This window comes from Diabrotica virgifera, chromosome 5 (assembly GCF_917563875.1).
Source record: "Diabrotica virgifera virgifera chromosome 5, PGI_DIABVI_V3a".
NCBI classification, from domain to species: Eukaryota; Metazoa; Arthropoda; class Insecta; order Coleoptera; family Chrysomelidae; genus Diabrotica; species Diabrotica virgifera.
In genome coordinates this window covers 74,106,729-74,121,889 of record NC_065447.1, presented here as the reverse complement: position 1 = coordinate 74,121,889, position 15,161 = coordinate 74,106,729, and the positions used below count along the sequence as shown (strand labels likewise).

The following is a 15,161-nucleotide window of genomic DNA, read 5'->3' as shown; positions in this document are numbered from 1 at the left end:
AGTGGTACATGTACCACATATTGAGAACCGCTGCTCTATAATACATAAAAATGAATGTTTGTCTGTACCTATGTCCCTTATAGAATCGTAAACTATGCATTTGGTAGAAAAAAGTATAGGTACGCAATTTTTTTAGTATGTTTTGGCTTTCTGGTAATTTTTAGGTATTAAACTTTCAAACATTATTTAGTTTTAAGGCGGTACGAAGTTTGCCGGGTCAGCTAGTTAATAATAAAAAAATATTCTTGGACTAGTGTGGCAAAGATTAAAAAGTATAAATCAATAATTTATGAATTTTAGATTGTAATAAAAAAGCGTCAGCTGCATAATGTACGTTGCAAAAAATGTTAGCTGGCCAAATGGACATGCCGTGGTATTATAAAAATAACTATTTTTCAAAATAAAATGTCAATTTAAAAAACAAAAAGAATTTTCCGCGCCAGGATTTGAACCCGGATCTCCTAAGTGAAAGGTAGGAGCCAAGTAAGCAAGTCTATCAAATGTTCTGAGTAACGTATATAAATATTTGACAATTAAGTTGTAGCGTTTGTCCATCAACTTTCATATTTTACCTTTTCTTGTCTAAATCCCCGGTTTTGGGCCAGCTGACACATCATTTGTTAATAAGCTTTGGAACACCTACCTAAATAAAAAGAAAACAGCCATGCTAAAATGCTCCAGTCAAATCTGACACTACCTCCCTGGTTATAAGTAATAGTACATAATATTTAGATTTAGACGATCAATGATCCAAATAGATTTTGAAAAAAAAAAAACAAAAGATACTAAACCTGCTGTTCTAAATTTCGACAAATTATTATTTACACAAATATCTTAATAAATATATCTTACCGCCAACATTTTGCGCAAAAGGAAATATTTTTTTGTATCTATACAGGGTGATTCATTAAGAATGTCCAATCTATTAGTTATACATTCTAGACCTCAAAGTATTAAGTTTTAACCCAAATCACTTAAATAAAATGTGGCTCTCTACTGAGTTACAGGGTGTTTTATTAAAAAATGAAAAAACTGTTTTTACCCAGTACTTTAAAACTATTTGATGTATCCTTGTCATACTTGGCAGAAAGTGTAGATACTGTACATCCTACTAAATTATGTTAAACAAATGTTTCTGGCTATTACCAGGTGAAAGTGAATGGTTGGTCCTTCCCACATTCTATGCCACTGGCGGAATTACAATTTTAGCGAATTGTTGGATTCTCCAATACTTTCTATGTAAATAATATACTGTTTTGGATGTGGTTTCCCAGGTGGATCTTCAATTATTGTTTTGTATATCATCTACCAGGGGGCCGACGTAGCTCAGGCGGTAGTATGCTTGACTCGAGTGCTGGTAGGCCGGGGTTCAAATCCTAGCGTGGGCAAGAACAACTAGACACTTTTAAAATGTCTATAGGCCCCAGGTCGACTCAGCCTGAATAAAATGAGTACCTTGGGTAAAACCAATGGTAATAATAGGCGGTTGAAGCGTAGCACTGGCCCTGTTACCTTCCTTGTATATCGTAGGCCCTAGATATAGCAGACTACCCTGCTATAATCCCAAAGCCGCACCAGCGGTATAAAACGGGAGCCTATTATTATATATCATCTACCATATTTTTGAACCAGCTTTTTTATCCTTATGTTAATATTCTGAATATATTTTTTCATTAGAGCGCATATGTGTAATAAAGGATTAAAAATAGGACTTCAATTCCAGTAAAAGGAATTGTAGGTACAATGAACATGTGCATGTTTTAGACCGTCTTGTTCTTGGTAATTTTATTTATTCTATCATTATTGAGTGATTAATATACTATTAAACAGTTAATACAATTTAATGTTGGATGAATTTTTGATACTAAATCTTTTTATTGATGTAAAATAAAGTAGAATTTATACTTATATTTGTCTAGATGTGGGTTTCTGGCCCAATTTTACAGTTTATAATTTTTAATGCAACATTTTATAAAATTTTCGCACCATGTCGTCCTCTTGCATTCCCATGCTTCTTAGTAACTCTAGCGTAGTGGACTTTGGTGCTCATCCAAAAACACTAAGAACATAAAATTCTTTTCTATAAATACTAAAGTGTGCTTTATGTATACAGCCGGCCTGATGGAAGTGATCATTTATTCGTCGCCCGACGATAAGAAGAAAAATCGTGGATTTTGCTTTTTGGAATATGAATCACATAAGGCAGCATCTTTAGCAAAACGAAGGTTGGGCACAGGGCGTATTAAAGTTTGGGGCTGCGATATTATCGTAGATTGGGCTGATCCTCAAGAAGAACCAGATGCCCAAACTATGTCTAAGGTTAAGGTAAGTTAATATTTTTGTATTAAATGTTTCTCTAAGTCTACAATCGAGAATAGGTGACCAATTAGAAAAGACCGATTTCATTAAATATGTTGGGTTTTAAAATATAAAGGACGCCTCAAAGGACTTTTACTGCTGTACTATACTTGTTAACTAAATTACTAAGATATAAACTTAAAACACTGATACACTATGTGCTGGAAGGTACCGTTGCTCAGTTCTGGTAGGTTATGTGCAGTACCTTTCATAGAGAACAACAAGAAAGTCGCCACTGTTCTTAAATATTTTAATCGAAAAAAAAAAGAAATGGGATATTCATAAAATAAAGAGAAAGATTAAAAGAAATGCGTACAAAGAACACAAAATTTATTGTTTAGTTAATAAATTTCGATTTAAACATGTTTAAAATAGAGACTGTTTAACATTAAACAGTGAAAATAATGCAATTTTTTTTAATATTAAACGCTATATTGTAATTAAATCCACTCTCTTATATCCGTAGTTAGATTTCTTAACATGAAAACAACTCATCATTTGACCTGGCTTTATTAGAATGGATGGATTAAAAGTACTTACAACAGGTTAGCAAACACAACGACTTCTTAAGTACTCGGACAGAGATTTCCCGAGGAAACGTTGGAATTGAGGAGAGCCTCTCCGAGTATTAGAAACTCCGGAGCAATATTGAGATTGGAAACCTCAGTCCAAACTGAGATGAAGGTATCGTCCTGTATTAGGACGACCGTCTCTAACTAGGATCCTAATTAAATGAGAAAATACAAAAATAAAATAGGAAGAACCAAGAGGAACCAAAAAATCTCACCATTTTTAAAGGAGTCTCATACACATGTAAGTCGACATTCACATCTTGATTGCAATACGGAATATAAAAAGAATCGAAAAGGTGGACTGCTTTTAGACACAAAAAGTGGTCGGGCAAAGTACCATTTCCGAATTTTGACCGAAATATTCAGAATTCTTGGATGGCGCTGAACGGTATCCTTAAAATATGTAACAATAAATGCTGTAACGAGATCTTTGGCGACATTCAGATCTAACTTTTAACAAATCGAATAGAAATGACCAAGTCGAATCGTAATTACCCGAAATCGGAATGTTGGATATCTATCGCGTCGTTGTCGTGTTTGGATTTGTATTGTGTAACTCACATCGTAATCAGAGTAAATCGAAAACGCCAACTTCTATTTGACGCGCTCAGAAGGTGGTGACAATCCCGCATTGGAAAATGAAATTAGTGTTCTGTGACGTTAAGTTACTGAAAAGGCTAGTGCGGCGCGAAGAAATAATAAAAAACAGAAGTATTTAATTATATTTCAAGCTTGTTTTCACATAGTTTTGGTTTGTTTTGGCTAAGTTTGAAAAATTCAACAGAAGAATAAAAAATGGCAAGTAATTTAATATGGTAAGCGGAAATACAGAAAGTTCTTGATAAATTATTTTAGTAGATATAAAATATAAACCTCAGAACTAAATAAAACTTAAATGCGCTTGCGCCAAGCACAATTCTGATATTGAAAACTTATTTCGACAGGGTAAATGCTGTCGAAGTCATTACTATTCACTATTCGGATTGTAAAGATTCTAAAATAGTTATGGAATACCCGATTTGGAGTATTTATTTTCGACTTAACCACTTCTCTTCGATTTTCTTTACTTCTATCATCGAAATGAATTACATAATAGCCATGCTTATGATAATACTTTTAAAGATGATTGATTAGAATATTTCTAAACAGACACTAACGCCATTTTTATAATATTACTTAAGGTGATACAGTATAGGTCTGGATCCCGCGTATGAAAAAAAAGTTGATTAATAGCAAGCTGAAAATTTGTTAATAGCTTAAGGGTGTCTAGTCGGACAAACTTTGATATATGGGAACACTGGAACAGGGGTAGTTTTAATTGTGAAACAGGTTAAAAATTTGGAACGGTCAGACCACGAAAACGGCACATGTATTTTGTCCGACAGAACAGACTTAAACTCTTCGAACAGAGATTAAACTCTCATGCAAAAATCAGACTGCTATTTATCACCAAATGGGCGTTTTAATGAGTGGAACATGTAGAATATGTCAAATGCCAGGAATTATGACAGGTGATAAATAGCAGTCTGATTTTTGCATGAGAGTTTAATCTTTGTTCAGAGAGTTTAAGTCTGTTCTGTCGGACAAAATAAATGTGCCGTTTTCGTGGTGTGACCGTTCCAAATTTTTAACCTGTTCCACATTTAAAACTGCCCCTGTTCCAGTGTTCCCATATATCAAAGTTTATCCGACTAGACACCCTTAAGCTATTAACAAATTTTCAGCTTGCTATTAATCAACTTTTTTTTCATACGCGGGATCCAGACCTAGTAGCGATCAACAGGTAGCAAAAACGCGTTCCAAGATTGCGGCTGTAATTTTGAATATTTTTTCGAGATATTTGGCACACGTATTCGTAATATAATAAAGAATGGCGGTACAGAGCCCAATTTGAAAAATATATTAATATGTGGAAATTACTCTGTAATTAAATACAATATTTAATGTACCGCCATTAAGAAGAACAAAAAAATACACTTTCTTCAAATAAACTTTTTTATCCGATGCCTAGATTTTGTGTCATTTTGGAACTACTAAATTTTTTTATTTCATTAGTAGTTCCAAAATGACACAAAATCTAAGCATCGGATAAAAAAGTTTATTTGAAGAAAGTGTATTTTTTTGTTCTTCTTAATGGCGGTACAGGCTCGTTTTTTAATATTGTATTTAATTACAGAGTAATTTCCACATATTAATATATTTTTCAAATTGGGCTCTGTACCGCCATTCTTTATTATATGTATTACGAATACGTGTGCCAAATATCTCGAAAAAATATTTAAAATTACAGCCGCAATCTTAGAACGCGTTTTCGCTACCTGTTGATCGCTACTGTTTCCTCTTAAGCGCTAACTTTTAATTCTAAACGTATTTACGAAATAGCTATTTTCACTAATCTGAATTTCAGATTTTGTTCTTTGAAAGCGGCTTACAATATGGAAATCACAACATCAATTAGAAACATGTTCAGTAACTCCTTTCCATTTACTAGCTATCTCATGTCTTCTCAAATAGTTGTTTTCACGAATTTGAATTTTAGATTCTGTTTTTTGCAAACGGATTACAATAAGTTGTTATAACATTATATGTTACAACTTTCTTCTTGAACTTCAGATCTAAACAAATCCAAATACAGTGATGAGTGCGTTAATAACCGGCAAAATAACGCAGAAGATGGAAAACATGATACGGTGTGAAATAACAAGAGATGTAACTAGTAGAGGTGGAAATTATCGACAGAAACGTATAGATTTACATTACATTACAGACATAGTTTTCCACCTTTCATTACATAGTTTCCACGTATCGGAGGACTATGACAACTAACACTGTGACAGGAGAAAATTCTCCTGTCACAAAGTCTAAAGCTGGGAAACTATGTACTGTAATGTAAATTTATGAGTTCCTATCGATAATTTTTCACCTCTACTAGTTTCTATCTCATTCTGTTTCCCAACATATTATGTTTTCCATCTTTTGCGTTATTTTTCCTGTTCTTAGCGCACTCATCACTGTATATGGCTAGGAATTATGTAAAATGAATTTAATAAACATTCAATCATTTATTTAATAATCTTTATGGTACATTATAAAAGGTAAGCAAGAAGGTTGTCTTCTTCAAACTATCACTGAACATTAAAAACCGATAGTATCTCGCATAGCAGCATTCAAACGTTGCTACTATTAATTTATCAAAGAGGTACAATGAGATGCGGCAATAGTATGATAAGCCAGATTAAATCAAAATGATAGATTTTATAGTTGAATAGCACAAATGACTACGATGGAAAGAAATTATGAAAGTCTCAACATATTATAGATTTAATTTGTATATTGCGTCTCTTTTCTACTCAAATAATCAACTATAGGAACACTTTGAAACAAAATTTCGTAATGTTTTAGAACACTTTTGATGAAAGATGAAATTGTGTGAAATACATTTATTTTAATGCCATTTTCATTTAAAGGTCCTCTACGTAAGAAATTTAACACAGGAAATAAGTGAAGAAAAATTAAAAGAAGAATTTGAACAGTTCGGCAAGGTGGAGAGGGTGAAGAAAATCAAAGATTACGCTTTTATACATTTTGAAGATAGGGATAATGCCGTTAAGGTAAGTAGAAATCATATTTCTGAAAGACCATTAGTAATGTTAAGATTATAAGAAACAGCTGTTTTTCGTAAATTAACCATTGGAAAGAATTTGGTTGACCTTACACAATTCAATATCATATAAATCAACCTTCAACTCAATCTTGTTCTTACTATTGATGAACTTGTATTGTACCCTCGGAGATCGATGGAAAAAATTTACACCCAAAATAACAAAATTCAGTTTGGCAACACTATGTGAATGTTGATAGTAACATATCCGTTTTTAGATAAACAGAACTGTAATTTAGTCCAAACAAATTAATATATTTTCGTTCCAACAAAAATGAGATTTTTCAACCAAATAATGTTTCACATATGATGTGCAAAATAATTTTGAATTGGTTTCTGCTAATGAGCTTGCTTTTTTTGTCATTAAAGTAGAAAAAAAACTTTAAAATTTATTCTTTATAATCATTATCGTCCAGTTCTCGTCTTATTATTTTCACTGTACTAATATCCGTCCAGTAATTTACAATGATCAATGCGATGTTAAAACATTTTATCGTTAGCGGCTTCTGAAGTGTCCGAGACATATCTAATTTCATTGGTAAAATGCACAGTCCCACCGATTTCCACTTGAACAATACTTTACTTTATGTGTAGTGCGTACGCTGATAGGTAAAACTGATAATTCTATAATAACTGCACATACCCAGTTTTTGTTCCATTACTCAACAAAAGAAAAACTTTGTTGTGCACAGACTGATTTCTTAAATCCCAAAGTTAAATCAGATTTATCCCAAATCGATGGAATGCCTCATTTGGAAATTCTGCTAATCCTTAGCTTACGTGGCAAGCATTCTATGAAATTTGTACGAATACAACTAACATAAACTCAAGTCACCGTGAAGCTTTTAGAAAAAACTAAGTCATAGATTAACCATCAAGCTAATGGTCCAAGAGACAGCGCTGAAAAATCTGTTTGAATTTACTATAACTAGATTTTTCACAGTTGATTATTGCGATTGTGTAGAGAAACATACTGCGGTCGGTCAAGTGAAACGTAGAACAGGGGTTACTGAGAGGGTATCAAAGTTGCTTTCCTACGAAGGTACAGTAGAGCGTCGATTATCCGAACTAATTGGGGGACATGGGTGTTCGGAAAACCGATTTGTTCGGATAATCGAACTATACTGATATAGTCGTACATATTTATCCACAAGTGAATAAAAGCCATATTTACATACCTACATATTTATTTATATCTTGATAATGACAATAGCAATTAAACAAAAAAGTGCAGTATTTGCAACAACATATTTTTGGATACAATATTGAAGAAAATTGAAGATATTTTAAGCGTTAATTACTAACGCTTGCTTGGTACTCGAGTGTGGGGCGCGGGACTCGGGAGTTCGGATAACCGGTCGTTCGGTTGATCGACATTCGGATAAACGACGCTCTACTGTAATTATTTCCATTTACTAAGGCTAAAAATCAGTACACACATTCTAAATTGAATACATATAAATAAAAGTTATAGTCGGTCAGCTGTATGACGGGACAGAGCCGGTCGGTCGGCCCAGTGAATGTACAGGGTTATTCACTATATTTTGACCCCTTGTAAACTGCTTTATTTACAGAATTAGAAAAAAATGTAAAATACAAAAGTTATTCGATTTTTAAATTATGATTGTTTGACATATAGGTATTTTGACGTCATCCATTTGGGCGTGATGACGTAATCGACAATTTTTTTAAATGGGAATAGGGATCGAGTGCTAGCTCATTTGAAAGGTTATTCAATTCCCTATTCAGTAATCTAAACGTTAACATGATTAATTATACAGGGCGTCCAAAAATTTTTTTTTAATTAAATTAATTGTTTAATAATTCAAAAATTTTTTGGACACCCTGTATAAATCATGATCTTAATGTTTATAGTACTGTATAGAGAATTGAATAACCTTTCAAATGAGCTAGCACACGACCCCTATTCTCATTTAAAAAAATAGTCGATTACGTCATCACGCCCAGATAGATGACGTCACTAGTACGATATATACCTATGTCAAAAAATCCTAATTAAAAAATCGAATAACTTTTGTATTTTACATTTTTTTCTAATTCTGTAAATAAAGCAGTTTACAAGGGGGTCAAAATATAGTGAATAACCCTGTACATTCATTGGGGCCGACTGACCTTCTCTGTCCCGTCATACAGCCGACCGACTATAATAACTTTTATTTATATTCAATTAATGTGTGTACTGATTTTCAGCCTTAGTAAATTGATTTAATTACAAAAATGAATAACCATTTTCAATTTCGCTGCAAAACGAAAATACAGCCGAACCATATTCTAGTCCAATCAGAGAGTACCGCAAGCACCTCTACCGGTTTCGAAACCTATTAGTCTCTCATCAGGAGGCACATATGCTGCTCTCCCCCGATCCAACCAAAACAAACCCCAGCGTGCAGTCCCGGATTGCAACGAACGAAATGGCATAGATGCCCTAGCGGCAACTGCTAGCAAAAATACTAAGTTTTCACTCTAATGGCATATAAAACAACATAATGCTATTCTACATCCCACCAGAATGAAAACAATGGGAACCTTCTCTGGTTACACCTCCGAGGCTTCTACAATTTGCAAGCCATACGGATGCTGAGACTAAGGAAGATGAGGGAATTCTACAATTTACAATTCACGTCCTATCTGCTCAGCGCGGTAAAATTCCAACGAGATTTAATTACCTTCGTAGGAAAGCAACTTTGATACCCTCTCAGTAACCCCTGTTCTACGTTTCGCTTGACCGACCGCAGTATGTTTCTCTACACAATCACAGTAATCAACTGTGAAAAATTTAGCTTTAGTAAATTCAAAGAGATTTTTCAGCGTAAATATTAAACTCGATGGTATTTCCCCTAATTTTTAGAACCATAGTTGGTTTTCCAATTGAGTTAAATTATTTCCTTATACTTTTAATCCTTAACCACTGACATGCGGTATGCCGTACCCTGCCGAAAATATATTTTGTTGTAAAACTTGTTTCTTAAAAGATTCCTAGAAAACCATCTTTGTACCTTCAAGTGGTGTGTAATTGTACCAGCTCCCAACTTCTGTAGTTTTAGTATGGTTTAGTCTTTGAGCTATGTTGACATGTCAGTGTTTACGATTGTATAGTTAAAAGCAGTCCACTAAGTATTCTTTCGCTATTAGTATGGCAGTAAGTTTATCCAGTTGTCCAACTTTCAAGTGCTTTCAACCTTATTTTACTATTTCAGCTATTTTTTTTGTAATTCAGTTCTAAATAATTTTGTAAGAACCTCCACAATTTTTTTAATGCACGCGTTAATAATTTTCTTAAAAAAATATATTTTATTTTTAGCAGTATTTTATTCTACAGCAGTGTGAAGAATCACTCCGTAGTTGATGTAAAAAACAAATACAGTGATATAAGACAAATTCATATTGAAGACAAACGAGAATAGGCAACGGTATGACATACCGCATGTCAGTGTCTACGTTCCGAAACATCCTAGTCAGTAGTTAAGGGTTAAAACAGTTTCAATCCCCATACTTAAAACATTGGTGGTAACATCTGTTGTTCTAATTTAAGGAATCAACGGAGACACTGTACAAAGATTTTCTGCTGTTTTACCGACAAATTTAATGCCATTATATTATGTATATTCACCATATAATATGTCCATATCAGCGTACTTATTTATATAAAAATTATTTATGTATTACTGTTAATCATGTCTGTTATTTGTATCAGGCAATGGAAGCCTTAGATTCTAAAGAATTAGGGGGTTCAAATATTGAAGTGTCATTAGCCAAACCTCCTTCTGATAAAAAGAAAAAAGAAGAAATACTTAGAGCCAGAGAAAGAAGAATGATGCAGATGATGCAAGTTAGAGGAGGGTAAGTTCTTTGTACATTCTATCTAATCTAATACATATTTCCAATATCCAGAATTTGGGCTTATTAGATTACTTTAAATCATAATTTGTATAGTCCTTATGTCTTCGATTTTATATACCATTCGCAGTACATATTTCTTATAAATAGATGGTTTAGATCCCTGGTCTAGATTAGACCAGAGATTCCCAACCTTTTTTCGTCTAGCTTCGCCGCAGCTTTAAATAATATTTTCATGTCCCCCTTTTGTAAAAAACGCAATTTAACATTTCTTTGTTTTAATTTTAAGTGATACAAAATTAACTTTCGACATTTTTTTTAGTATATTTGATTACTAGTAAGATACTTCAACTTAACTTTTATACTGTGTACCACTAGTATTTATGACGTTTTCTTCTCTGCCTTACATTGATTTTTTTTTTCAAAAATGCAAGTAATTTCCGGCCCCTTTACGACACCCTCTACAGAAGCACGTATATAGTAAAATCCTTTTATACAGAATGATCTTTAACTAAAGTGAGTAATAAGTTTCTCATTGTTTAATCTTTGAACATAGCTGGTTAATTAAGTAAATGGCGAGCAGTGGACAAAATATATATCGAGTTGTAAATACGAAGTATGCAAGAGTGAATATGAAAGAAACAATTTGACAGTTCATATCTTCTGTACAAAGAAATCACTTACCTCTTTTGTTATTGATTCTTGCATACTTCGTATTTACAATTCGATATATTTATTCCTCTGCTCGCAATTTATTTAATTAACCAGCTTTGTTCAACGATTAAACATGGTCCTTCGATCCGGATCATTAAGTGGATAGGTCATAATATGTTAAAATATAGAATATTAAATCATTATCAATTGTTCCTTCTACTGCTATGTTGAACAGTGTCGTTGACAGGGAATCGCCCTGTCGCACCAAAATATTAAATATGTATAATATATAAAAGAAGGCAAATAATATTATTAAATAAATACTAAATACTTTTCCTCAACACTAATCATTACTATTTGGTTATACATTCGCTGTTCTAGATGTTTATAAAATATACTTTTTTTAGCATGATGCCTGGAACTATGCCCATGAGGGGTCCCCCTGGAACTTCAGGCCCAAGAGGGACAGGAAGTATGAGATCAGCGCCGATGGGAAGGGGTGATTACGGTAAGTATTTGGCTAATGTGTTACGTTATCTCATGTTCTAAAATATTGGTCCTTAGTCTGCTTGTTAGTCAAGTAACTATTCCATTCATAAAAGAGTATGCGAGAAAGTAAAGAACTCGATATTTCATCTTTCTTTCAGCCACAGAAACGGTTCATTAAGAGAAAGGTTTTTAAATATAATTTTGATGAAGTATCCATGTTTTACATATTTTTTTAAATTTTTGCAAAATTGTGTTACGCGTTGTTATTTTCTTTATGAAAAAAGGCAACTGTTACTTGAGATTGTTATATATTGGACATGCCAGTCTTTTGGATGTATATCTACAAACTTAATGTTTTTAATAATTAATAGTTTTTAATGAAACACAGAAGAACGATGCTCTTAGATCATTTGTATGCTAAACATCTGCATTTAAAGAGGCGGATTTTATTGTCCTAGTGTCTTCCAGAAAAAGCAAAGACCACCTTACAATATCTACTTTTTCATTGAGAATCAAGTCCGTACATTTAAATCGGTCAGTTTTTTAAAGGTATTTTTAAATATATCCTGGATGTATCACGAAATATAAAGTAAAATTTCATTTTATATTACATCTGTTTTGTTTTTTTACTATACAAGTACTGGAAGGATCTTTTTATTGTTAGGTTAGGTTAGGATCTCTTTTCTTTGAGAATCTGTTGGTATGTTTATTATTTTCGACCAACTATTCTTCTAGAATCATAACTTACACTGACAATCAGATTTAATATTTGAACATCCCATTCCTCAAAGAGTTTCTCTTAATGTCCTTTGTTCTTTTGATCCTAGACCGTGAGTATTGAAATGAAAGTTAATAATTACCTTGTATTGTGAACTATAAAGGTACTTTACTCTGGAGCGAAATTCATATTTTTTGACAAACCTCGTATACTATTGATACATTTTGATATCTGATGATTGCATCTTGGGTTTAAGACTGTCCAAAGCATTTTATAAAGAATGACTTTTTTTCGTAAAATTAATAATAAAAAAGTATCCCATATGGTTCCAAGGTACGCAGACACACTGTATATTCTATGACTTAGAAACAGTTTTGTTAATTATTTTAATAGCAAATAATATAATTCATAAAATACATTATTTCTAATATTATTTAAAATTTACTTTAAGAAATTAAAGTAATTTAAAAAATCCAGTTTTACTTCCAAATTGGACATTTTTAGAAACCTTTCTCTTAATGAACATTAAACAATAATGCATTAACTTTAAAAAGCTTTATCAAAAACATTACATCTGTATTATTTGCTCAAATTGACGCTTCTAACAATAATTTCAAATTAACTTCTTCAGTATGAACGAGACTTAACACTCAACAAGTATAACCCAGTTTTTCTTGCACTAACATTTTTATCTGTATGTCCCATGTGTTTTTAATGTACATTTTGAAGCAAATCTACGATGATCTGACTGCAAGTCGACAAGGAACTATTTGATATTTTTGAATCGTTACGTAAACATGTTTCTAGTTATTTGCAGGTCTGAAAGTTTTATTGATTAATGCTCTTAAATTTCAAGTTGGGAGTATGCAGTAGTCTTATAAATATTTTAGCAGTAGTTAGGGTGAATGGTAGTATGTTGAAAGTGGACTTATTCTTTTTAAACACTTTTAGTTTCTATTTTAAGAAGTACTTTAGCTCGTTCGATGCCCACACTTTAAACAGACCTCGATTGAGGTGCCCAAGCTCGTAACAGTTCCTCGTGCGTCGTCGGTACCTTTGATGAAACCCTCGTGCCGACACATGGTCGGCGTGGTCGTTGAACGAGTTAAAATATTAATAAAAACATAATAATATGAAATTGGTTACTGAAAATATTCAACAGTTTGATATTTAACACATTATGATTGGTTTCATAGTAGCATCAATTGAAGACCTGAAATGCTAATGGATGTAAGTGTCACTTTTTACAAATATCCTTTTATTGTTGCTAAGTGATGTATGACCAATGCACTGGTTACTCTTCAAACGGTTACAAAAAATTCCAACAAAATGCGCTGTGTGTAACTCCACAGGTGGTGAAAATGCTATTGATCTATCTGCCAAAATATAAACAAAGAATATTCTAGCCTAGCATTAGGTAAATCTAGCATCTCTAAATAAAAAAGGAGTATTTAAGCTCAGATTTAAAGATGAGCAGATTGTGTACATCATTTAAAGATAAACACCGTAATAACATGATGGCAACAAATGTAGACTCATGCGTCTATATTCGTTGCTAATAGTATCGTAAGTCAGAAGTTTTATGGTTAAGTTTTTCTTTAGACTTTCCTAAATTGTCTTTCAGAAGACCAAGATTAGAGACATGCAAGAAATGTGACTATCTGCATATGCAAACCAAAGTAAGAGAGTATGTATTTTGGCAAGCAAAGCCAAAAAACTATTACGATTACACCCAGTCCCAGGGCACAGTTCCTCGGCTACAAACAGGGTTTTTTTCATTTTTTTTTATAAATATATAATGCATTTTGTGTAAACTGTTGTGTTTTTGGCACTTAAATCAGTTTATGCCCTCAGAGCAATAGTGGCATAAGCCACAGATTGAGCATTTTTAGATTAATATATCAATAAAAGCAGCAACATTAAATCTTCGGATTAATAGGGGCCTACACAACATACCTCTATATGTGGCTAGATGGCGCTACATAATTTGTAGAGCCATCCCATAAACATAATGGAAATACGATTGCAAATATTGCATTTATCTCCAAACTTTTGTTTTTGGGCTTAGGCCACTGTTGCTCTGATAGCCTTAATTAGCATTTCAGGTCAATGAGGCGTTCAATTTAGACTCTATAAGGGTCAGAAATCTTTATGAGAAAGCTTACTATAACCAGAATTTATGTAATGGATGCATTGATTCAAAAAACATTCTACGTAAAATAGAAATACTCCTCGGAAATGTGAAATAATAAATAATGTACTTGAAGCAGCATACCTAAATGAGCCAACAGTAAACAGATTTAATGAACACATTTTCATATTGGATATTGGACACTAACATTGCCAATTTTTCACTTACGATAAATAAACTATTTTTCGCTGTATCATTCGATAATTTCCACCCATAAATTAAATGATTACTTAGGTAAATCCTGAATAATAATTCCTATAAGTATCTAGTACCTAGTTTTATCCCTGTCCAAGTACAGACATTCGAAAACGGGCACCACACTCTCGGCGAAGTTACTTCGCCAAAGTTGACCGAAGTCCGAAGTGCCTCTCTACACACTCGTTCTACTTCGCGAGGAACACATTCAAGCGGTGCGATATCGACAAAGATCCCTTTGACTCGGACGCGCCAGACCGACAGATTTCGGAAGTAGAACGAAGTTAGACAAAGTTACACAAGGTGGGCGTCTACACTCTCGTACTTGCTGAACCTCGATCGACTTCGGCGAGAGTGTGGACGGCGTTTTAGACATTGAAAACGAAAGCTAGTTCTCTCTGGTTTAGACCCTCGAATAGAGCAGACGGTCTGTGTTCTATCCTCTGTTAGTGACAACCACTAGTT

General features: G+C 33.2%; 1 protein-coding gene across 29 annotated transcripts in view; it reads left to right on the top strand.

Moving 5' to 3' along the window:
- The window catches only part of LOC114331372 (heterogeneous nuclear ribonucleoprotein Q), a 282,730-nt gene that overhangs the window by 184,180 nt on the left and 83,389 nt on the right, over positions 1 to 15,161 (top strand). For all 29 annotated transcript variants that reach the window (XR_007697884.1, XR_007697886.1, XR_007697885.1 and 26 more), the window contains 4 exons: positions 2,114 to 2,325; positions 6,398 to 6,541; positions 10,307 to 10,452; positions 11,511 to 11,611. Coding sequence is in view for 21 of the 29 variants with exons in the window: in XM_050650136.1 (XP_050506093.1) it covers positions 2,114 to 2,325; positions 6,398 to 6,541; positions 10,307 to 10,452; positions 11,511 to 11,611 (603 nt within the window). In the remaining 8 variants the exon portion in view is untranslated. The remainder of the gene's footprint in view (positions 1 to 2,113; positions 2,326 to 6,397; positions 6,542 to 10,306; positions 10,453 to 11,510; positions 11,612 to 15,161) is intronic.